The sequence below is a fragment of the Chiroxiphia lanceolata genome, chromosome 6 (genome assembly GCF_009829145.1).
Source record: "Chiroxiphia lanceolata isolate bChiLan1 chromosome 6, bChiLan1.pri, whole genome shotgun sequence".
Taxonomy (NCBI): domain Eukaryota; kingdom Metazoa; phylum Chordata; class Aves; order Passeriformes; family Pipridae; genus Chiroxiphia; species Chiroxiphia lanceolata.
In genome coordinates, this window is record NC_045642.1 from 43616515 (window position 1) to 43641093 (window position 24579).

Consider the following 24579-nt stretch of genomic DNA (forward strand, 5'->3'; position numbering starts at 1 on the left):
ATCCTTTGCAGTGGAGTTACATTACATTACCTTTTTACGTTACTGCTTGGTCTCAATAATGTTCAGGTCAGTGCTATTGAGCGTGTTTCTTTGTGTGGCAATTTACGTTGTGTGCAGGGCTCCGGGGCACAGCATGTGTGCTCCGGGGCACATCATAGGGCTGTAAGTTCTGCAAAGCCTCTGTGTACATCCATCATTTTCAAGGCAGCAGGGAAGCTCATTCTTTTTGCCAGGTTTTAGCTGTGGAGCTTGGATGTGCCTCCCCCTCGGAGCTCCTGTTGGACTGCCACACAGGGAATATTCCGCATTCAGTGCATCCATTCTGCAGCTGCCTGGCAGAGCACCAAACTTGCAAGAGGGCACAAGAGAAAGCATAACCCTGTTTAAAACTATTCAGGCTCATCAGCAGACTGTGGTATTGCAGAAGAGGAGAGGTGACATAGTTTCATAGTTTGTCCTTATGCAAATAAGGTGCCAGCAGCAAGAGTGAAAGGAACTATTTCCTAAAATTGAGAAATGCTGCAAGCAGAAAGGTAAAGCAATGGGGTTATGCATGTACTACTCATGTTCCTTGTCCCATTGCAGCTCATCAAACGGGAAGACAAGGAAGAAAAAAACAAAAGGGAAAGAAGCAGGAGAGGGGACACCAAGGAAGTAAGTCAGATTCCCAGGAAGATGATTAGCTTTAGGAAAGCTAAGGCAATGCAAGGGAAAGCACTGTTGCCTACCCAGGTTTTACCTAGATGAGAAGGCTAATAACTAGCAGTGGGGTTAAAAAACAACTCTACTTTAGCTTTTCATTTTCTCACTCCAAAGGCAAATAAATGCATATTTAAATGATCACAGCAGTTAAAAACTGCTCCAGTGAAGTAATGTTCTGTTACATCTGCCTAGCAAACACCTGGGTTTGCTTCTGCAGAACAAGAGATTTTTAAATGTTCACTGATCAAGAATTCTGGTTGGTTTTTAAATGTGAAATGCTTTTTTATTGCTAGTGCATAATTTAATTTGAGGCCACTTGTGTCTAAAAATCTGATCTCCTGCAGGCACATGGTGTCATTGTATCTGCTCATTTAATTTTTCTGAAAAGAAATTTTCTATCTACTAGAGATTAAAGCAGCCCTGCACCCCCCACTTTTCCTCTCTCCTTACCCAAATCCAAAAGAAAAAGGCAAATAAAAGAAACACTACTATATTAAAAAAAAAAAAAAAAATTAAAAAATCACTCTTGTTCCATGTGAGGGGCCAGCTCTGAGATTTAGACTTCAGAGAATGGTAGTTTTACTAGTCTGAGCTTCTGGATTCTTCCTGGAATGGAAAGACCCATATTTCTGCTTGGGAAAAGGCAAGACTGTGGAAAATGGTGAAAAAGGAGAATTACTTTTGTGAGACTTCATTTTTCCAGTATAGAAGGTCTCTCTTGAGTTGGGTGTTGGAAGGAGGCTGAGAATGGGTCAGGTTGCAGTGGAATCACATGCACAGGTAGCTTGCCAAAGTTTCCTTTGCAGCGTGTCCAAGGTTCACCTCCTGTGATGTCAGGTCTCTTGAATTCGGTATCTGACTCCGCTCTTATGGGTTGAGTTATAGCAGTCCTGTAGATTATATGCCTTTCCTGTGTTCTTGTAGATTACACAATGACTTGAAGATTTTTTTTGATTAAATGCCATCGCATTTTGGGACCACACATCTCACTTGACAGTGGTGCAGGACAATGTAATGCATTAATTCAGTTCTGCTCCTACTGGTTTTGTTGAACAGGCTACATGATGTGATAATTTCTTTGAGCCCTATACTTGGCTGCAGAACAAAATGGGATGCTTCTCCTGACATCTTTCTGGTAAGACCAGAAATGCAATCTATAGTCCAGGCTTTTTACGTGAGAATACCAAGGAATGAGCCAGACTGAGGAGATACGAGTGACCTTTGGGATGATGAAATGACCATGGTTGGCTGTGCTAAAAGGAAAGCAGCTAAGGCCACTAAGCACAGTTGGAATATGCAGTTCTTCCTAATTCTCCACTTTGTAGACTAGCCGGTGCTGTCTGCCCTCATCTGTTACCACACAGGTCCCATAATGACTGACCATATCACATATCTTTCTCAGCATGCCATTTCTACCAGAGTCATATCTACATGAGCACCAGTGTGGAAGCTTGAGCTGTTACCACTCATCCCTTTTAAATGAAGTTGTTGTAGTGGCCCTGTTTGTGGCAGGTCTAATGTTTTGCCTCGGCACTGCCTTTTCCATGGTGGTGCTGCAATTGCTGGGGTCAGAGCTCTTGAGGAATAGTCAGTCTTTAGGTTCATGCTAATAAAAAAGCGATGAATATGCTTCAAACGCATTTAAAAAAAAAAAAAGTGAGGGAGCATTTATGTTTTGTCACAGAGGGCCCCTTAGGTCTGCTAATGCCCTAGTTAGAAGAGTTTTCATCCTTGCATTTACCCAAGTATTTGCCCTTCTTCCTGGCTTCCATGGGCAAAGCTGTACCATGCACTATGGTGTGTGATGCTCCAGGAGAACACTAGGAGCTCTGCTGTGGGTCCTTACATTTGGCTGACCCTGGAAATGGTGAAAGGCAGTGGTCTGCCTTTTTTAAAAAACATAAACAAAACCAAAACCAAAAAAACAAACCCAAAAACCCTGACACCAAACCAGAAAAAGAAAAAAGAGCAATCTATTTTAGATATGGGAGAGAAAAACATTTGGAAAGCTTTTCACTTAACAAGGGTCTTCTGTGACATTTAGATGCATTTATACAAGTTAAAAAGGAATTTGGCACCTTCCCACCTCACTCATCAGGCTTAGAAGAGAGAAAGCAACTCAAAAGACAAGATTACTTGATATGTTGCTTTGTTTTGTTCACATAAAGTGTTGTACCCGTTGATGCTGGCTGAGTACTATTACAGGCCACAAAGAGCCTTGACAGAGGAGTCATATTCAGTCACATCCAGGGCTTGCTTTCTAATGAGGAAAGATAATTATCGTGCCAATCTCTGATCGCCTTTTACAAGGCACATTTAATCTGAGGGAAGATAGGAGCATCTTTTGTCTCATACAGACTTGAGAGCAAGGCCAGCAGGTGTAACAGAGTAATCACTCTGAAGGATTTGTTCATTATTTCCCAGAAAGAGGGAAAAAGTCTTCATGTCACTGTCTCTTCTGTTTTCACTGCTCTTGAGTTCAACTTGTGCAGTTTGATCGTGGTGGCCCCACTTCTCCGAGCACCTTATATCCTATCAAAAGCTCACTTGACAAGCATTTATTACTGGTTAGACAGCCGAGTAGTCTCCCTCCATTCCCTGCCCCTTTCTCTTTAGAAGAGAAAATTTGCACTGTGTTTTGATGGGAACCTGATGATGTAGAGCAGTGTGGCCATGGTTGTATGCTTGCATACATTTTTGTACATTATAAATGACCTCCACAAATGTGCATACTACCTGTCTGGGTTCATATGCATGAGTGTGTGTGTGTGTCTTCTTTGAAACACTCCCATTCCAGGGGAGTATAGAGATGAACATATGCTCTGGGAGATGTTGACTTTCATATACTTGAGTGCACGCATGTCTACAAATGTATGGCTTCTGATTATATGGGAACTCCAAGACTACAGGGCCAGCTGTAACTTTGAGAATTGTCTTGAGAATTCTTTTGTGTCTTTTTCTTACTAGTAACAAATTAATGGAATTCCTGGTTTTTCACACTTCATAACAGGGATTATCTCACTGATCCTGTTTGCCAGGTGGTCTCACATTCACACCAGAGGGCTTGCCACTGGGTTAAATGGCTCTGGGTAGCACTCTATAACTTGATTTTGCCTCGGGGAAAAAGGCAAAAAGAACTAGATGGTGAAATACAGCAGTTTTAGGGAATTGCATCTTTTAGGACAAGCTATTTGGAATCTCAAGCAACTTGGTCAGATATAGAATCATAGAATCATAGAATCAGATGGGTTGGAAAGGACCTCTGAGATCATCAAGTCCAACCCTTGATCCACTACCACCACAGTTGCTAGACCATGGCACTAAGTGCCACGTCCAGCCTCATCTTAAAAACCTCCAGGGACGGAGAATCCACCACTTCCCTGGGCAGCCCATTCCAATGCCTAATTACCCTCTCTGTAAAGAATTTCTTTCTAATGTCTAACCTAAACCTCCCCTGGCACAGCTTAAGGCCATGCCCTCTTGTCCTACTGCTGGTTGCCTGGGAGAAGAGACCAACCCCCACCTGGCTACAACCTCCTCACAGGTAGTTGTAGCGAGCGATGAGGTCTCCTCTGAGCCTTCTCTTCTCAAGGCTGAACAACCCCAGCTCCCTCAGCCTCTCCTCATAGGACTTGTGCTCCAGTCCCTTCACCAGCCTCGTTGCCCTTCTCTGCACCTGCTCCAGCACCTCAACATCTTTCCTGAACTGAGGGGCCCAGAACTGGACACAGTACTCCAGGTGTGGCCTCACCAGCGCTGTGTACAGGGGAAGAATCACTTCCCTGGTCCTGCTGGCCACACTGTTCCTGATATAGGCCAGGATGCCATTGGCCTTCTTGGCCACCTGGGCACACTGCTGGCTCATGTTCAGCTTCCTGTCGATCCAAACTCCCAGGTCCCTTTCTGCCTGGCTGCTCTCCAGCCACTCTGTCCCCAGCCTGTAGTGCTGCAGGGGGTTGTTGTGACCAAAATGCAGGACCCGACACTGGCCTTGTTGAGCCTCATCCCGTTGGAACCAGCCCAACTCTCCAGCCTCTCCAGGTCCCTCTGCAGAGCCCTCCTGCCTTCCAGCTGATTGACACTCACCCCCAACTTGGTGTCATCTGTGAATTTGCTAATGATGGACTCAATCCCCTCATCTAAATCATCGATAAAGATATTAAACAGAACTGGGCCCAACACTGATCCCTGGGGGACACCACTAGCGACCGGCCGCCAGCTGGATGCAGCCCCGTTCACCAGCACTCTCTGGGCCTGGCCCTCCAGCCAGTTCCTGACCCAGCACAGAGTGTCCCTGTCCAAGCCGTGGGCTGCCAGTTTTTTCAGGAGTATGCTGTGGGAGACGGTGTCAAAGGCTGTGCTGAAGTCCAGGTAGACACATCCACAGCCTTCCCCTCATCCACCAGGCGGGTCACCTGATCATAAAAGGAGATCAGGTTGGTCAGACAGGACCTGCCCTTCCTAAACCCGTGCTGGCTGGGTCTGATCCCTTGTCCATCCTGTAGGTGCTGTGTGATTGCACCCAGGATGATCTACTCCATAAGCTTGGAAACAGCTCCAGCTAATGCATGAAGTGTAATTTCAATAAGATTTAATTTATTCTATCATCTTTTACATTACAGTCAGTTCTTTTATAACATTTCAGTGGAGGTTTTTTCCAACATGACATAGGTTTCTGCAGTGGAGGTGCACACTGAACATGAAGACAACTGGTGGGACAGTTGTGCTTTAGATGCTGGGGAAGTGAGTTATGAATGTTACCTGGATGTTACCTGGATTACTTCAAGATCAGTAATGGAAAAGTTGGTAGGATTCACTTGCTGGCTTAGCTATGAGCATTGCCAACTCATTGCAGGAAGTGGAAGGGTACAAACCTCACAAGCCTTCAGTTTTACGATACCTGCAGTTTTATAACTGCATTGGTTTATATATGGTTCAGGATCTTATCCTTGTATAATACTAGGTCAAGACCAGTATATCTTGATCCCATAGTCCACTGAATAGCAATTTTTCTTGGATTGTAGCAAGGTCCAGCAATGTGGAAGAGAAACACTGACCTCTTTAGATTCATTCACAGTATCCCTGGCAACACACATTTTTCTAAACACAGGATGAGAGACTAAAATCACACTATTGGCTCTGAGGGGAGAAAACTGTGAGTAAATCCTATTGATCCATATCCCAGTGTCCAGCTGCTGAAACAACTGTTGAAACAGGTGTGTCTAATTTTAGCTTTTGAAACAGTTGGGCAAAGTGTTGGCCGTGTTTCAGTAACTTTTGCTTAAAGAGAAGGCAGGTGGCATTCTCTGAACATGCTGCTATTGAATTAGGGAGACCTATTAATATCAGTGAGTCAACTTAACTTAATTCTCTCAACCTGCTAATGAGCATTTTGGAAAGGATTGGAGAATGACAGGGTACCCTGAATAAACCAAAAGGGAAAGAGATTGCAGTGTGTGTGTTCTAGCAACAGCAGTTTAATCAGTTTAGATGCATCTGTGCTACCTGTCACTTTGCTGGCTGTTTGTATTTCTTTTGTCTGGGTGACCTGAGGCATGTATGTCCTAGATGTATTTTTTGAATGAAGGCGTACTCCATTGAAGTAAAGATTACACGTGAACATGAATAGACTGGCATGTGTGTGAGAGAGAATGTTAAAAAAGCCAACAACAAACCTGCTCTGAGTGATTTGTGTTTTTTGTTGCAAAATCAATTATTCAAAATTGAGGTGTGCTGGAAAACCATATAACATCTTCCCCTTTCTGCATTCCTTTCAGTCTTTTAATTACAGGATCAGGATCATGTTATTGTGGACTCTCTATTTGTTAGTGAGACAGAAACAATCATTGAGTGAAACACATTTGTATAATTAGAAAATTCTGTAGTTTGGGAACCCCCTCTTTTAATTAAAATAAAAGTTAAGGTGTCTATTGAATAATGAAGAGGAAAGCAGGGGATTAGTAATTAAAGAACTCAAATGCCCCAGTTGTGTTCCTAGCTTTGCAGCAGGGTTCTAGAGTGATACATTTTTCATAAAAACAGTATGTTATAGAAGTGAGTGCAGAAATAATTGATTGTTATCAGTGTATACTTTTATATTGATTTCTTTGTGTATCCAAGAACAATGGCTTTGAAAGCTGGTTGCTATGTGTAGTGGACTGTGAATGCCTCTCAGAAAAAAAAAAACCTGTTGGAAAGAAGAAGAGGGGGTAGAGAGAAGATATTTTAAAAATGAGGCATTTTGTCATGTTCTTTAGCAGCATCTGATTGTGCTAAGGAGGGTATAAGTAGTATCTAGCTCCTCCAGATGTCAGCTATTTAGAGAGACACACACCAGAAGTTCTGTGGACAACAAATGATTGAATCCCACACAGGATGCTCTTCTTGGCAAGAGAAGAAATGGGAGTGAGTGGGTGAGCCTGTGTGTGCTACTGTGCAGGATGGGATGGGCAATTACAAAAATGGGAGATAAGGAGAAAAATGAAGATGGTGAAGGTAAAAATACCTGCTAAATGCCACTGTCCTACTTGGATGGTGTGGAATTGTTGCCTGGTTGTCTCAGTGCTTTGTCTAGTCTGATTTTAACCCTATAAACTATTTTACCATGACTTAGGTAACCTAAGCTATGAAAAACTCTGTACAAACATCTGGATATGTATTATTTTCAGTCTGTAACTAGCAACCTAAGAAAACCCAATAATGAGAGTGATTTGTTGCAATACTGCTTGCTGGGGAAAAAAACCCAACCCAAACCAAAATTATTAGATCATCCTCTGTTGAAAGCAGAAGCTTTTCATAGTTTTATTTCTTTAGATGAAAATTTTTTTAATAAGTTCTTTAAAGCTCAGTAGTATTTCTGGGGATGGGTAAAAGAGTTTCACAGAACCCACAAATAACGAGATGGCTTTGGGGCTTCCCTCAGAGGCTACCCATTTCCTCAACAGAAGTTGGAAACACGCTGTCATACTCGTTTTGAAATTTACTTTTGTGTAATATCTTCCTCCTACCTCAAACTGTGTTAGATAATTTATTTCTCTCTTATGCAATTTCTATTCAGTGGTTGACTGTGACACCAAAGGGATGTTTGCAGATGGGGAAGAGAAGCAGTTTCCCTGCCTTTGAGCTGGTCTAAGTCCTATTGTCAGTGCTAGGTGAGATCTCCCATTTCTACTGTAGAGTAATGCTTGGTCAAAGTGGCACAGAATTATTCACCTTTGAAGGATTCCTTCTGGTGCTGCTCTTTCTGTGACCCTTAACTAACACATGCTTCATTAGCATATATACATGGTACAGATCTAAGATGCTGAATTACCCAACTCTCATACCACAGTCTTTGGTTCTGGTACTCCCTTTACAAAAGGTTTCTTGCAATACAGCCCATAGTGAGAAGCCAGCATCCTGCAACTTCAGCTGTTGCACTAGCTGAAACCATACTGTACTAGTGTGGAAATACAGTGTTATTTTAGTCTGTTTTTCTGGGGAAATGATGCTTCTACAATTGCTCTGTCTGGCCATTGCCCCTTTGGTTGCCTGGCCAGCTGCCACTACATTTGACAGGAGCACTGAAGCCCCTGAGATGCTGAATTCCTCCAGAATCTGTTTTTCAACCCTGCTGAGGCATGAGGGCTGGCCCTCAAGCTGGTAGGCTTGCAGCTTGCAGCTCCAAACCTGCCACAACACAGACTGCTGTTTCCTCGCCCAAGGCAAGACATGAGAAGGAAAAGAAATGAAAGGTGTTACAGCAGGGTAAGGAAATATGACAAAAATCTGAGCACATCAGAGGAGTGTGAGAGAATGCAGGGAGGAACTGAGGGTCGTGTGGTGACATTATGGTGAATAGGGGAGGGCACACATGGCACAACAAAGGGGAAACATAAAGCCTCATTTCCTACTTGCTTATTTCTGTAGTTCTGCTTCTTGTGGAACAAATATTTTTTCAGGTAGCCAGGAATATCAGATGCCCTCTTTTTATCTGCCTGCTGCTACATTTCAGGTGATAACATCTAGTGTAGGGCCTGGTAGTGGATAAGTAGCATCTGAAAAGGTGTTATAAGTAGCAAGAAAAGGTGTTATAGAGAGCACCTGTGTATCTGTTTATTCTGTTGATCACATACTGCTTTCTGCCTCTTCAGGATTTTTTTGGTAGCTCGGGCTGTCACAGAATAGCTACTGTCAGATTTCTCTGCAGGAGGAGATTAGAAGGAGATGCAGAGATGAAGACAGCAACAAAATGACTCACAGTTAATCATTCTGAAGACCACTCACATTTCCTTTTCCCTCACAGTACCTTACCATGATTCCGACAGTACCCTGGACAAGTCAGTGACAGACTGTGTTGCCATCCTGACTGATCATTTTTGGTGACTGATAAAAAGGAGAGGGCGGCGAAACTTGGCATCTAATTAAAACTATGCAGACCTAGTTATAACTTAAAGGGTGACTTAAAGGATGGTCCAGGTTGCAGATAGCTTTTTTATGACCAACCCAAAGTTCAGAAGGAAGAAATAAAAAAGTGTGGTTCTTCAAGTGAGCTCCCTCTATGAGTTATGCAGGAATTTCCCTATTTTCACTTTTTTTTGTTTCTTCTGTAGTTGTCCCTGGCCAATGGTCTGATGAAGAGATAAAGAGGCTACAGAGGAGTGAGAGAATCAGAAATGTGTGTGCATATGTGTATGCACCTGTGTTTGTGTGCATCTGACAACTTTAAACGTAATCCCTGCTTCCCTATCATTAGCTTTTCCCTTGGCACTTTACAATGAGTTACTGAAGTTTCCTGTCAGTCCTGTCCAATAAATAGGACATCCATGTTGGTAGCAGTTTATGCCTTGTCTGATATATACAGCCTATCAGTGAGGGAGCATGCTACTCCTTCCCCTTCTTTGTTTCCGTGTCCCAATTTTCACTGCTGTCTGGTGCTTAAAGCCCTTGTACTCCTGATAACTGCACTTGCTCTGGTGGTAGCATTTGCAGCTCCAGTGGGATTTTGTTGCTGCTAGGTGCCTCCCTCTACGTGAATTCCCTCTCTTTTTGCTCAAAGACAAGGATGCTGGGTAAAGGGAAGTGTTTTGTTTGAGGAAGCAGGCTTTTTGCATCCATGTGACTAGTACAAACACTCTTGGAATCACAGGTGAATTGGAGGATTTGGCAAGACAAGGAAACTGCTGGTGTCACAGGAGACCTGCAGCGTTGGAGAAGCTTGTGTGGGTGGAGTTTGAGACCCTGGGGAATGATAGGAGAGTGAGGTGCTTCAAAAGGATAGAGGTGTTTTTAAAGCAGTTCATGCTCCTTATATTTATTCTCACTATTGTGCTTTTGTTGAGCTTCTCTGCTGGAGACCAAGTGTCCCAGTAAGGTCTCTGATCAGTTGCTGCAAATGGATCTGGAGTGTATTCTGCTTTCATTGGTTTGATTTTTTTATGTGGGTGTGTTGTATGCCTTGAAGCCAGGGCCTCTCCTCAGTAGTATTAAATATATCAGCAGGAAACAGGTGCTGTACAACTACTCATCCCAGTGTAATGCTACAGTGACTTAAGCTGAATTTTCTGAAAGTTGCAAAACTTTTTAAAATCTGAGTGCAAAAGACCTGGGAACCTGCAAACAAGGGCTTTGCCATATATTTCATGTTATAGAATGTAAAACTGGAAGTAGCTACCAGGGTGCTAATATGAGCCCTTCTTCTATGCAAATATCACCAAGGAGTATTACCAGTAAGATGCATGAAATAATTGTTCTTGTGTATGCAGTGCTCATGAGACTCCATCTGAAGGACTGCAACCAGTCTGGGGAATGGCACTTCAAGAAAAATGTAGATATTTGGAAAACATCTCTGGGAAACCAGCAATAATGAGCACAGTCAAAACACCATAGATCTCTAAGGAACAATATAGCAAATGTCCTTGTCTAGGGAGGAGTGACATAACAGAAGTCTTCAAATATATAAATGGTATCTGTGAAGAGGAAGGAAATAATCTTTCTTCTACGATGGGGAAAGAAATAACAGACTGCAGTATTGCAACTGAAAATGTATGTGTATATGTTGTTGGGGAATTACAGATTGCTAGGAAGGGAACGTTTAGAATACTGGTAAACCAGACCAGTTTTAAACTTTAAAACAAAACTTTACTGAACTCATTAAGTAGCAACAGACTTTATGCTAATGGTTAATTCTCAGTCGTTATCATTAATTATTGCTTTATATACAAAAATGTTATTCTTTAATATTTATGTCCTAAATTAACTGTGACTATACAGTGCTATAGAGCTGAATCTCTACAGTTAGAACTGACAGCTACAGTACTTGATGGATTTAGCTGCAGAAGAAAAGGTGAGAAGCAGAGAAGGATGATGGAAGTTGGAAGTGATGCTGGCTTGTTGTCTTCCATATCCAATTTCCCTTTTCATACTTGATTCAATCTCCGAAAAATGAGATCTTCGGCTGCTAACAGTGCTGCTTCTCTTGTTCTTTTTTCCCCAGACATGCTTCTTGTGTGTTTAGCAGGATGTCCTGTGTGTTTGCATCCCTTATGCTTAGCTTGTCCTTTTGATGCCAATTTGTGCCCCAAAGAAGGCACGGAGGAACTGCTCAGAGACAGAATTTTCAGTCTATAAGCAGGAGGTATTTATTTACGGCCGGGGAGCGGCCGGGGAGCAGCCAGGTCGCCCTGGACAACCTGCTCTGCTCGAGAAACCTACAACTGAGCTTTTTATACGCTTTTTGCCAAGCAATTACATCACATATTATGAATATTCATTATCTTGCAACATCTAGTTTTAATATTCATAACAGGCGGAGTCGAGGCAGATCTTGAGGTGTGGTCTCTAATTTGGGGAGAACTTCGGTGGTCATTCCTGTCTTTCTTCATCGTGAACCCAGTGTCCTTTCATCATCATCTTCATAAACTTTTGAACCTTCCCTAATTTGGGTAGTTTCCTTGTGCATTTGGCAGGGATTTTCAGTATCTGGCAAGAGTACCTGATTTTTTGGCTTGTCCCTTTTCTTATCTCCCTTTGTTTTTCTTCCATATGTCCTTTTTTGTGTGTGCTAGCATTTTTAGTTCTTTCTGCTCATGTTTATGTTCTCCCATGTCAGAGTGTCCTGTATTCTAGTGAATTTATTGCCTCCACTATTTCTTAATACTAAGTTCTCTATGCCTTGCTTAAAGCCTGTATTTTGTGTTTAACTCTCTCTAATCCTTACATTGCTCTACTAAATTCGCTTTCCAGGTTTTACCTGGCTTCACTTTGTTGCAACTTTTTGTTACTTGGATGCCTCTTATGAGCAACTATGTCTTGTTTGCCTGTTTGATGGTCATGTTGCTCACATACTTAGGGAAATGCTTATATATACCATCACAGTGTTACAATATATTATATACTGCTGCTAGTTACAATATTTTAGTACGTTTATATCTGGGCACAAGGAAAGCTAGTATTAACTATATCCCGATTAATGCATTTGTAATTTATAGGTGTCACCAGCAAATTCTTCGACTATGGCATATTTGTGAGAAAGAAAAAAAAAATTCTGTTGATAAAGTTGAACACTGGTGTATATTGCTTTTAGAGCATTGATTCTTCATCACTGCAACTTAGACAACATCACCAAGAGTGTTGTAGGTAAAGTTTATACTACATTGGTGCAGAGAGACGGACTACATAGCCTCTTAAGGTACCTGGCTGTCTTGTCTATTATAAGCCTAGTTACTTGGAGGGGAAAACTTCATTTGTGGTTGAGAGCAATTGGAGTGTATATTGTGTACCACTGTGTAGGTCGTGTAGCACAGGCACCATATGTAAAAATGTCTGTCTCCTTTGGGTGAGGAGAAGACTATCTAACAGTTTTATATGCCTTAGCCAGCAATGGTTTGACACAGACCATCAGCATGGGCTCTGTCAGGGTTAAAAACAGAAGAACTGTTCCCCCCAGTGTCTTCTTTTGTCCTTCCAATTTTTAGCTTTGGCTGCTCTGACATTCTTTTTCTCTCCTCTTCTGCACACTGACAAGGTATACATCTTAGGAAATTACACCTACTACCGGCTCCCACACAAGGAGGCTTGGCCACTGGAACCACTTTGGGTTTTGTCTGCTGATGAGATACTTGTGTCATTGAAAGATTTTCCCCCCTATATCTTTTTTTGCTTTTCTTTTAGTTCTTTTCTTTTTCCAGTGGTTGTGTGACCACAGCAAACACCAGTCACCTGGCAGTTATTGCTGTGAGTTGAACCGGTGATTAAAAGCAAAAGCCAGGCAAGATGATAGATGGAAGAGAGAAGAGAAGCAGAGGGGAGCCTGTGCACAGTGTGTATTAGAGAACTCGCTTTTCATTAGCACAGAAGTCAGTTTAAAGGAGCAAAAGCAACAGTTTTTCCAGCTTTTCCTTTCTGTGTCAGACAAGATTTCTTTGAGTGCAAAAGGAAAATAAAAGTCTTCTTTCTGCTTTCATGGGTAAAATTAAAATAGTTCCCTATTTATCTCAGCAGATATTTTAGCTCTGTCTTTTTCTATCTTTTTCTACTTTAGCCTTTCAGGTGCTATTTAAATTTTAGAACTCAGAACTCTTAAAAAATAGTTTCCCAGCTGTTTTCTTCCACACTAAGAATTCATGACACAAAGGTTATTTCTGCAGTGCTAATATTTAGCGCTAGTGTGTAAGGTGCTGGACTGGCAGACCTTGGAGATATAAATCTAGATCTGCAGAATAGGTACAGCCAAAATTACAGTAGGCAGCACATCCTCCTCTGTGATCTGCCAGTGCATCTAACCTCAAGCTGCTGTGAGAGTCACTGAAGGCAAGGGATTGCAGCAGTGTGTTATCTCAGACAAGGCGCCTTCACCCTAGACTTGGCAACACTGATTCCAAACATAGGGAGAGCAAGGTACACATATCTTTTTGTTTCCATAGGCATAGTAGCTACTTGCATCCATAATATCAGTTACTAGGAGTTATGCTAGAGGTGAATTTGGCTCAACATACAATCAGGCTAATCACAGAGCTTTAAGAGGGGGCTATTATGAATGATGGAAATTAGTTCTCAGCACATGCTAAAGGTCACTACATTTTATACTGGTATCCTTAATGAAACACAGGTAGTAGAAGTACAGAAGTGTGAATTCTGTGACAGAAAAATCAGAAAATTAAACTGTTGGGCTCTTTTCCTTCATTGGTGATTCAATAATTATCTAAGGTCAAACAGTGGGTAACCCTGATTTTTTCAAACTTGGCCAGTCTTCTAGTTTCTCTAATCTTCCTCAGTCTGAACAAACATTTGCTAAAAGTCATATTGCCTAAAGTGATACAAGAAGTGGAAGCAGGTTCTGTTTCTCTGCCTGACAAGCTTTGAGCAGCTGCCATTGAGCCCAGCTTCTACTGAGAGTAAAAGAGATAGATGCAGTTCCAGCCTTCCTGGAGGAAAAAGCTGTGCAGCCACACAGGATCAGTTTTCTCATGTAAGACAAGAGTCTGCCTGTCAGCAGAACTTGCTTAGCCCACTTTGATAAAGTACCCATGGGGGGAAGAGACTAAAGGGTTTGTGAGACAAAAGGGAGACTTGAATAACAGAGCCTCCTCATGTTGACTGAAATAAACTAAACCTAGGCATCCTTTAGTTAAGAGGAAGCCCATTCATAATTACTGATCTAGTAGAGGGTCTGAAATGTGAGAAGGATCTTGTCCTAATTTCTGAGGCAGCTTTAGGAGAGAGGATGCTTGCTGGTATCTTATGCAGGTAGTCAGGGGTATCTCTGCAGCACATTCAGTGAAGGAGAATTCCCAAGGATGAAGAAATGAATGACAACTCTCAAACTCAGGACTGAAAGCAGTTGGAGTAGACGCTCCTGTGTGAAGGCACTGTTGCCAGCCTTTGCATTCTCTTAGGTTCATAGACTAGCAGACTGGCCAAAAAAAGGTTCTGTTTGCTCGTAAAGCTGTTCTGACATATGTTGGCTCATGTGTTTCCAGCAAGTCTGTAAGCTCTCTGGGGAAGGGAGAGCTTGTGTTAGTTTGTGTATTGCTGAGTACACTGGATTGTCCTTTATACATTATCTAGCAAACAGGGGCAATTCTAACATGTTATTGTAAGTTTGCACTAACAAATTCTGACATTGTCTCTTTGCCAATTATAATTGATTAATGCTTTGCAAAACGAGATATGTTACTGCATTTGTGTGCCCACCCACTGATTCTTGCTTATTTCCACCAACATAGGACTCTAGGTGTGTCAGAGAAGTCAGAACTTTACATGATTTTTGGCCCTTAAATTGGATGCTTGATAAAACAGAATTTGTTTCCCAGTGGTTACTGTTGCTTTTGGCTGACTTACTGCTAGTCTAGGCTAACTAGTTGTAATCAGCTTGCATTTCTCTTCTCACAAATGAACATCAAGGGTCAGATCTCCCTTCACTGATGTCAGTCTACTGGCTCTGTTGAGCTTATTCACCCTGACACAAATGAGAACAACACTAGGCTCCAAAGCTTCTGTATTAGTTGCTTGTGGCAATCGGTGGAGCTGAGCAGAAAAGAGAGTAAGACCTGCTCTATGTTACTGGAAACGTCTAAGGCATATGCCTCAACTTTTGTAGGTAACTGGACTTAGGGTTGCTAAAGAAAAGCACAGAAGCCCTGAGAATAGATGGCTTTTTTTTTTTCCCTCAAAGATATGGAATAAAAGTGAGAACTACAGAGACTGCAGCAAGTTGGTTATACACAGAAAAAGTACTGCATAGCAGCAGCTGCGTGCATGGTTTTCAGCCCTGTCCTGGAGCAACCCTTCCCTTTCGCTCTGGATGAGCAAACACCGATAATTCTTTGGTGCTGCTGGGTCTTGCCCCTTGAGGCTGCCTGCAGAGAAGCAGTGATGACAAGGACAGTGGGGCACCAGGGACTAGTCTTGGAGCAGTTAATTCTGCTGGAAGTGCTGAGGAATTTTGGTCACTGCTGTCCCCAGCAGTATTTGAGGAACCTTCCTAAAGACAGTGCTAAGCTCTGTACAGCATGCAATCCTCTCTGGTTTATTTTATTTTATTTAAAACTGTATTTTAAGATCATAAGCGAAACCTGTTCTCGCCCTCCTTCTTGTTCTTGGAAAAGTACAATAAAAAAAAAAAAATTGAACTGTTTTAAGCCTTGAGAGAAACAGTTCAGTCTGGGAAAAGCTTTTGGGTGACAGGCTGTTCTAGCTGACCTTATTTCCTTAACCTTACAATGGCTAACACTAGCTAACACTGTACCTTGTTAGCATCTACTGGGTGAAGGCAGAGCTGTCCTCTCTCTGTCAGGCACCCTGTATTGCTAAAAGCTAATGGAGTTTCCCCTTTGGATCCAATCTGAGAGATCTATGATTTTAAAGCAGCACTGATTTTTCAGTTCTGAGTGCAGCAAAGTAATTAACAGCTAAGATTTAATAGGAAACATAGAGTTGTACTTTCTCCCTCCAATAAGGTGAAGTACAAACTTTTCCTGGGCTTGAAGCTGACTGGCTCTCTTTCTGGGATTCTAAAACTCAGAAACAATTGCCTTATTATTTCTCGTTTCTGCAGAATATGGTGGCCCTTTGCTCTTCTAGTAAAAGAAATGTAAGAAATAGGACTACTTTTCTCATATCTGTAGGGAGCAGCATGTGATGGGAACCATTACCCTTTAAGGCATCCATCTCAGTTCTGAAGACATAAGAGCCTTTAGAAATACTGTATCTTTACCCAGATTAACTAAACTAATACGAATACAACAAAACCAGCCTCTTTTGAAGTAAATCTGGTGGAATAATGTTGTTGAAACATCACTTATGACTATAAACTTTCCCTTGCCATCCAACTAGGAAAATTGCATTTGAAATCTGCCCTCTTCCTGCAGTGGTGCTGCTAAATAAATGAGTCACCTGTGAACTACAGGGCAGTAAATACATCCACCAACATCTAATAAAGCAAAGCAGAGTGAAGTTCCAGTACTTTACGGTGTCACTAGAATCCCATGATGTATTTATAGCTAGCTTCACAGGTTTTCCTATTTTTTATTATTTCTTTTTATGGTGTAGTCCCGCAGTTTGGCTTTCTTGGCTTTTCTCGTTTTTGCCTAATGCCCAATGGTTTGCAGCAAAGGAAGCTTGGTAGGCAGAACATAGGACAACTCCCCATCAGAGGGAAGCTCTCTGTTTCTCCTGTTTATGGACTACCTAGGCATTTTCTATCTTTGGCCAGGGCGGTTTGAAGTGATGCTTTTCTCCTTTGTACATCCCCTGCACCTAAGATGATACCTCTGTATGTGGGGAAGGACTGGTGGCAGATTGAGTACGGGAAAGGATCAGCAATTTTTTTTGGAGCTTATTAATTTGTTGTCCATTGAGGGCTTTGTCTCCCACAGCAGCCCAAGAGGTAAGTGGCCAGCATGTACAGGGGCTGGACTATGGAGAAGAGGCTATTGGACTGTTAAAGGGGAATTAAGAGCTGAAGGATGCTACCACAGTTTAGTCAACAAAGAAACAACCTCTTCTATTTTCTTCTCTTTCAACACCAGGGCAAATAGTTGCAGGAAAGGGGCAAGGAGTATATCCATGCAGTTCCCCTGCTGTTTCCTCTAGAATTACACTTCCTAAATCACATTTATTTTCCATAAAAATTAATGAATTTCCCCCCTCTGCCTTCTGGAGAAGCAGCATTGAGTCCTCAATGTTTAGACCTGTAGGCTCTGTGGTCCCTTCGACTGATTCTGTAATGTGTGATGCATTCTGTCCTTTTCATAATGCTGTAGCCAGAGAGTAAAATTATGGGAGGCAGATCTTTGTTGCTTTGCTACATTGCTAATAACTAGCTGAGTCTGAAACTTATTCAGATTTCCTGTATTTTACAAATAAGCTACTCAGTAATGTGTATTTAATACATGTCCTTCCCCCTTTCCCCTAAATCAGACTCCCTGCAGTTCAGTTGTACAGTAAATATTTCAAAGTACTCTGACTGTGGACTAAGAGAAAATCAGGACTTCTGTGGAGAGGGACTCAAGGGTACCCACTCACGGGTCTGCAGAAGAGCGTTATGCAAGGCTGTATTCCTCCTCTTCTCCCAGGTGGGAGGAGGGGGCTTCTTCCCAACAAAGACAGGATCCTTCTGGGTATCCCACCACATATATGGCAACAACTTCAGTTTCCTAAAAAAAAACTCGGGGCCGGGAATATCTGTCTTGCACAGATAAATTGCTCTGTGCCCTATGTATGGCAGTGCAAATTTGCCATTCAGCAGGCACCTGCAAAACAGGTTACTCAGTCCTGTTTCCAGCTATGCGCTCCATTGTGAGGAAAGCTGATATTCACACTTTAAGGCTAGAAAATGGCCACCAAATCAGTCAAACATTTATACTAACAGCATGTCTTGTTTAGGATGGAGAATCCTGGTGTCTTTTCTGTTCAGTTCCCATGTCTATCAGTCACCCACTGGCTCAACACGACTGAGCCTCTGTCTCCTTATCTGCCGAATGGCAAAGTAATACCTAAAGCTGTTGAATGGCTTCATTAATAAAAGATTTTAAAGGACTCTGAGATTCTTAGGGGGCAAGTATTGGATAAATGTGAAAGTAGTATTCTTGCTTTCCACAAACATTGATTAAACCCAGGAAAACACCAAAACATTTCTGACTGCTCTAGCCCCTGATTTAGATCACTTATACCATAAAATAAGTTACTAGAAAATAAATTACAAGCATATCAGGCTCAGCTAGAAGTAGTAGTTGTGCAGCTCAGGCTGATCATTACAAGTTACTGACGTGTTGTACCAAATTGAGATCAATGACCGAAAACATTGCACCTCTGTGTTAGGGAGATACTTGAGTGCAGCGGCAGGTTTCTGAGGCAGATGTGTGCACACCTACAAACATGGATCTAGAGGGGAAAACAAGAAAACTTAGAGTCATAAACAGTTTATTCTAGTTAGTATGAATAAATGAAGAAGAGGGAGGCAGTGCAGGGCAAAGTGAGTCCTGGGGCTGGTTGGCTCCTTTTCCAACGCTCCTTATAGACTCCCTATGTGATCCTGTGTAAGTCACCTCACTGCTGGTGCCTGGCACACCCAGTGTGGCTGGAGATTTTTTCCATGCAAATTGACAACAAATTACTAGATAATGTATTTATTTATTAATTTATGGGCTGCAAACTCTGGCTCCGTCCCTCACTCGCCGAGGATTAAGTGCAGGTACACCTGTTTGGACTCAGCCTATTGTTGCAGGAGCATTAAAAAAAATAAAAATCTCTAAGAGCCATACGAAATTTTAAAGAGCGCGGTCATTCCTGGTTCTCCCTTTGCTCCTGAGCAGCTGCGGCCGCAGGACGAGCAGTGGGACGGGCCGGGGGGACGGCGTTCCTCCAGAGAATCCCCTCGCTGTGCCGTGTCCGAGTACCCCGTGCCCGCTGCCCCCCTCGCCCGGCCGGCGCCCAAGGCACAGCGGGACGGCGGCGTGAGAGGAGGTGCCCGTGGCAAGCGGGCGCGTCCCGTCCCGTCCCGGACCAAGTGGGCGCGTTTCCCCAGGGGCTGCTCGGGGCAGGCAGCCCCCGCGACCGTGGGGGTGTACGCCGGGCTCTGGTTCTCCGGCACGGTGCGAGGCGCTCCCCTCCGCTGGGTCAGCGCTGGGGACTCCGTTGCGGGCAGTTTCGGGAGCCCAGGGTGTTTCCCACCGCCACCTGCGGCAATTTCGGGAGCCCGGGGTGTTTCTCGCGGCAGCCCCTCAGCCCGTCCTGGGGCCGCCGGGCCGAGACCCCGCGCGCGGGGACCACACGAGCGCGTGAATGGCGGGGGCGGTGCCGCCCCCCGGCCCCGCCTCCCCCCGGAGTCAGCCAGTCCCTCTGCGGAGCGCTGCCGCCGCCCTCATTGGCTGGCCGGGGCCGGGACATTTGCATGCGGTTCGCCCATTGGCGGAGCCGCTTCCCCGGCCGCCCCGGCTGCGCTTCACCTGCGCCGCCGAGTTGCCCGCACTTGCCGCGCCGGCCGCCCGCGCCCGCCCCCGGCTCTGCTCGCTCCGCGCCCGCCCGCTCGACCCATCGCCCGGACACGGCCGCTGCTCCGCGACCGACCGACCGACCCACCGCCCGGGGAGACCTGGCGTTGCCCTCGCCGGCTGCGCAGGGTTAATCGGCTTGATCCCTCGGTCGCCTGGACTCGTGGGAAGGAGGATAACAATCCAGATTGCTGTGTGTGTGTGTGTGCGCGCGCGTGTGCGTGTCCTAGCAATTCTGCATTGCAACACTTGCTAGTGGAGAAGCGACTGAAATCCCCTGGAATTGGGATAAAAAAAAAAAATCAAAATATTACCTGAGGTCTCTGGCTTATTTCTTCTTTTTCGTTTTTAATAGTCCCTCTCAGCAAAGTGAGAGACAGGGATCGCAGGCAGGGAAAAGTCCTCAAGGACCCCGTAATCCTGGAGGAACCCGAACAGGACCCACGCGCGGACATGTGCGGCTTTCCTGCGCACTCTTGGAGGCTCGGTACAGCCGAGGGGTTCCTGCCACAGTAGATCCAGCCCTGGGAAACGGCGCGTCTTATTCGTCTTTGTGTGGTTACTAACCTTCCCCCATCCCTCCCCTTCCCTGCTAGCACTCTCTCGCACACATACTGTCTCTTTGCCTCTTGAGCACACACGCACACCCCTAGAGCCTCGGAAGCAACTCTCCTTTCTGCTAGCATGGGTCCCCTGGCATCATGAACGTTATTCTCTCTCCTTGGCTGGAATTCAGACTGCCCGTCTGTAGGTGTCTTGTGCCTTGACCATGCACCTGAGAATAGACCCCAGCATTTGCCCGGGACGCCGCCCCGCCTGGACCCTGTGGATGTGCTCCCTCTTTTGGGGATGTATCGTCAGCTCTGTGTGGAGTTCCTCTAACGTGGCTTCTTCTGCCTCCTCTTCCTCGTCTGTTTCTCAGGCTCAGTATGAGCATCACTTCCACGGCAGCAAGCACCACTCTGTGCCTATCTCTATCTACCGCTCCCCTGTCTCCCTCCGAGGAGGACACGGTGGGTTCCCACGCTTGTTTCTTTTTAACCTTTTTGCAGAGCAACTAGAGCAGCAGAGGGGAAACAGGGACGATGGCTGTGACTCCCGGGGAGGGGGGTCCTCCCAGCCCCTCATATTTCTGCCGTTAGCTCCCCTCCCTATTAACCCTCCACTCCTCCCCTGCCCCTCCCCGAGCAGAGCCTAGAGCTGAGGACGCGCCTCATCCGGACCCAACTTCCCGGCCGGTGTGGTCCAGCAGGACGGAGGGTGCGGGCCGGCGGGACTGGGGCGGGTTCGGATCGCTTTGTGCCAGGCAGCAGCGACGAACTCCTCGCGTTGGCGGAGGGGCATCTGTTCCTGTCCCGCTGGGGTCCTCCGACGAGGAATCACTAACTCCCTGGCTCGTAGCGGCTGCCATGGTCCTTGAAGCACCGCGTCTTCCCTGCCAGCCACCCTCGTTTTCCCGGGCACCCCGCTGTGGGACTGCCGGCCGGGGGCTCCAGGGTTGCCGCCGCCGCCGCCGCTCCCCTGCCCTGCCTGCTTGCTCGCAGCCTGTCTGGGTGAGGTTGACGGGTAGCTCGGTGCGTGCAAAGAAAAAGGCGAGTTTCCTTACCCCTGCTCCTGGCTTCCTGCTTCGCGCCTGGTAGTGTCTTCCTGGGAAACCCTGGGGCAGGAAATAATAGGGAGTGGGTTTTTACTCTGGCAGCAAGGGAGAAGAGGAAGACAGTGTCTGAGAGATGCCAAGGGGGAGTGAGAGGGGGACTGGGCAGCATCCTACCCCTGAAATGCTGAGCAATGCTCAACAGCTGGGCCAGCACAGCTTCTTGTCCAGCTCTCCTGAGTCTGCCCAACCTGAGAGGAGTTGGTCCAGGCCTGACTGACATGGGGGCTTGCCCTCATCTCCACCTTCTCCTCTCTATCCTGTGTCCCTTAGCTTCTGCTCTCAGCCACATCAGCTGGAAGAGTCAGGCAGGCCAAGGCCAGTCCCTTTTCCTGCAGGACTGCAGGTCAGGTCAGTTCTGGCCTTCCATCATAGGAGCATTCAGATACAAAATCATGTCTGTGGAGGACCAGAAGAAGAACCAGTGTCAGAAATGAGGCACAGGAACACTTGGAAGGAGAGGGGAAGGGAGGGGAGAGCCCTGGGACAGTTGGTTGAAATGCCGCATGACATGGCTGCAGTAGGCACTATGAGGATGTGCTGGCAGGGCTGCGTCAGGGCTACAGGGATATTGAAACCTGGAGTGTCACGGATAAGTGCTCGGATGACCAGCAGAGCAGTCTGAAGAGTTCAAATGGCACAGCGATGAATGGACCTTCATTAAGTCTATAGGTACATTGGCAGAGTTGTAGAAGGAGCTCAGTATTGCAGGTCTGAGCTGAGGCGCATTGGAGAGGGAAAGGGCTCAGGAACAAAGCCAGGAGGCGGATGCTGCAGGTCACAACTGAGCACCAGCAGAGCAGGGCTGCGCTAGCTGGAGGTACTTTGGTAGAGTTGCTGGAGGGCATTGGAAGAGGGTGATAGGAAGCTATGCAATGTAGGTGTCTATGCTCTGGCAGAGCAGGAAGGGGGGGGCCCAGGGCGCTGCAGAATAGCACTGTGCTGCAGAGGCAAGAACTCAGGACTGAAATGGCACTGGGTGAAATGGGTTGAGCTGGAGTGCGCAGCCAGTTCTGCAAACATAAGTGGCACTATCCTTTCAGCCTATCAGTCTCCCACTTCTTCCCTGAAGTTCACATCCACCCTAAAATGCAAGAGAACCATTAAGTTTTCCCCACATGGGAAGGGAACCAGTGCCATGCAAAACATCAAGACCATCTGTTAAGCACCACCCATGTGAAACTCAGTTATGGGTTATTAATCACTAGCAGCAGGAGTCCTGTTATTTGCAGCAATACTTGAGGACTGTGTGAGAGAGTCCCTGTTGTGCTAAAAAATATGAGGAATCAACCAGTCCCTGCCCCACAGGGTTTCCAACAGCCCAGCTTCTGTAGCTGAGTGCTGTGATGGAAGGGAATAGCAAAGTCCGGTTCGCAGGTCACTTGTGAGGAAAGGAGAGAAGGATGTCACATGTGATAGTGGTTGGCTTTGACAGGCAGTATTCTGTGGGAGAGTCCACAGTATGTTTCTTGGTCAAGAAAGGATAGTTCTTTTCTCCTTGATGACTTTTGCATCTGCCCTCAAAGTCCAGCAAAGCCTCATTTAAGAGCCATGAGCAAAGCTGTTATCAGCTTCAGTGAGAAACTGGCATTTTTTGGCGTCCTCATTGCAGAAAGGAATCAAGGGAAATAGAGAGCTTGGGAAGCTCAGGCTGGTACATAAGCCAGTCTGAGTTGTTTGGTTTTTTTCCTTTCCTAATCGTGCCATGTAGCAAAGCTGGCATGAAAACCCCCTTTGGCCATGAGTAAGGGGGTGGAGGGGATGGACAGAGAGAAGAGATTGAGAGAGAAAGGAAGAAGAGACCACAAAGACAGCTGGTCTTGTAAACACAAGCGTGGTTTATTGATGTGTTTTCTTTCACTGTTGCACAACAGAGTTCCTTGGAATTTGTAACAGTGTTGAGCTGTGCACTCCCTGTGTTTCCTGGGATTTTGATTATTTGTTTTTGCTAGAGGGAAATAAAAAATTCATTCTGACTCCTGCCCTACTTGGTGGCTGCATTATAATTCTGGTTTTGGAAGGAATCAGATCAGGATTGTGGCCACCCTGCTGTGTTGTCTTCCAGCCCCGCAATTCTGACCACTGAGACTCAGTCTTCTATTTAAACATATTTTTGTTTTTTCTTCTACATCCCAGTGGATTTCAATCTGTTTGAAGAAGCAAATTAGTATCTAGCACAGAGGAAAAGTAAATGTCTCACAAGGCATGAGCACTTGTTTGGAGCGTGTTTAGTGTTCCTTTAAAATCACTGGAAAACCTTCTTGTGGCTTACTTTGAACAGGACCGGGCCCAGATCTGACAGTCGTTACAGTGCTGGTGTTATGAGAGTTAATTCTGAAATCACCGAGCTGGTGCTTTCCGGTAGTTGAGCTGCAACCTGCAAATGTAAAACTTGGCACAGTGCATGTTCTCAAGGAGAAAGTCTTTCTAACAGGTTTACCTCCCTGTCAGCAGGGGAGTGAGCCTGGCCAGGCAGGGTACTTCAGCAAGTCAGAACAAATCTTTTTGCAATGTGAGAACCTTCCTAGACTGGCAGAATCTTTACCCCCAAATAATAGGAAGGGAAAGCTATGGTTCCTCTTTGTTTTGCTAGGGGCTTGTGGGAGAGAGGAAGGAAAAAAGTTGGGCTGTGTTTATTGAAAGTCCACATGTGATGAATCTTCCTGCCTCCCCTTAGCTATTTAGCACCCTGCTGGGTCAGCTGCTTTACCAGAGCCTGCAGCAGTGACTTCACAGCCCCTCTTTCCACATCCTCAATTGCCTCAGCTGATGAATAATGCATGTCTCTGGTTGACAGATAAAATGAAGAGATTTGTGCATGTTTTGTCTTATTGATGAATTAATTAATTTGGTTTCTCTTTTTCTCCTCCAGCTGTTTTTTCTCTGGCCCTCCTTAATGGATGGGGAGCAGAGATGCACAGAGGCGACGTGTGATGCCTGGTGCAGATTGCCCCTGCCTCCAGAGTACTGCTCTGCAGAGGCAGCTATGGGAGCCATGGTGGGCACAGGGTAGTTTCTCTTGGTTTTCACTTTGGGGGGGCCTAGGTTTGCTGGCGCTGTTGCACAAGTCATAGCAAAAAGCAAAGATCTGTCATGAGAATTGGCAGTGAGCAATCACCAGATCCTGTAGGTGTAACTCTCAGGCCTCAGTTGATTCTTAGAAGTTCTGTCCTTTATATGAAGCATTTCCTTCTCTTATATCTTTTTTAAAATCAGCAAATAAGAGTGAATGCTTGGACAGATCAAGAGAAT

At 45.1% G+C, this 24579-nt stretch overlaps 1 protein-coding gene across 29 annotated transcripts in view; it reads left to right on the top strand.

The window, feature by feature from the left end:
• Positions 1-24579, top strand: part of NRXN3 (neurexin 3) — a 1006081-nt gene that overhangs the window by 619367 nt on the left and 362135 nt on the right. For 2 of the 29 annotated variants that reach the window (XM_032692498.1, XM_032692499.1), the window contains exon 1: positions 19724-20686. The exons of 26 other annotated variants lie outside the window; for them this stretch is intronic. In XM_032692498.1, coding sequence (XP_032548389.1) covers positions 20443-20686 — 244 coding nt within the window. In that variant the 5' untranslated portion in view covers positions 19724-20442. Of the gene's footprint in view, positions 1-19723; positions 20687-24579 lie in introns of those variants that run through there. One more of the 29 variants, XM_032692492.1, reaches the window with a different exon arrangement.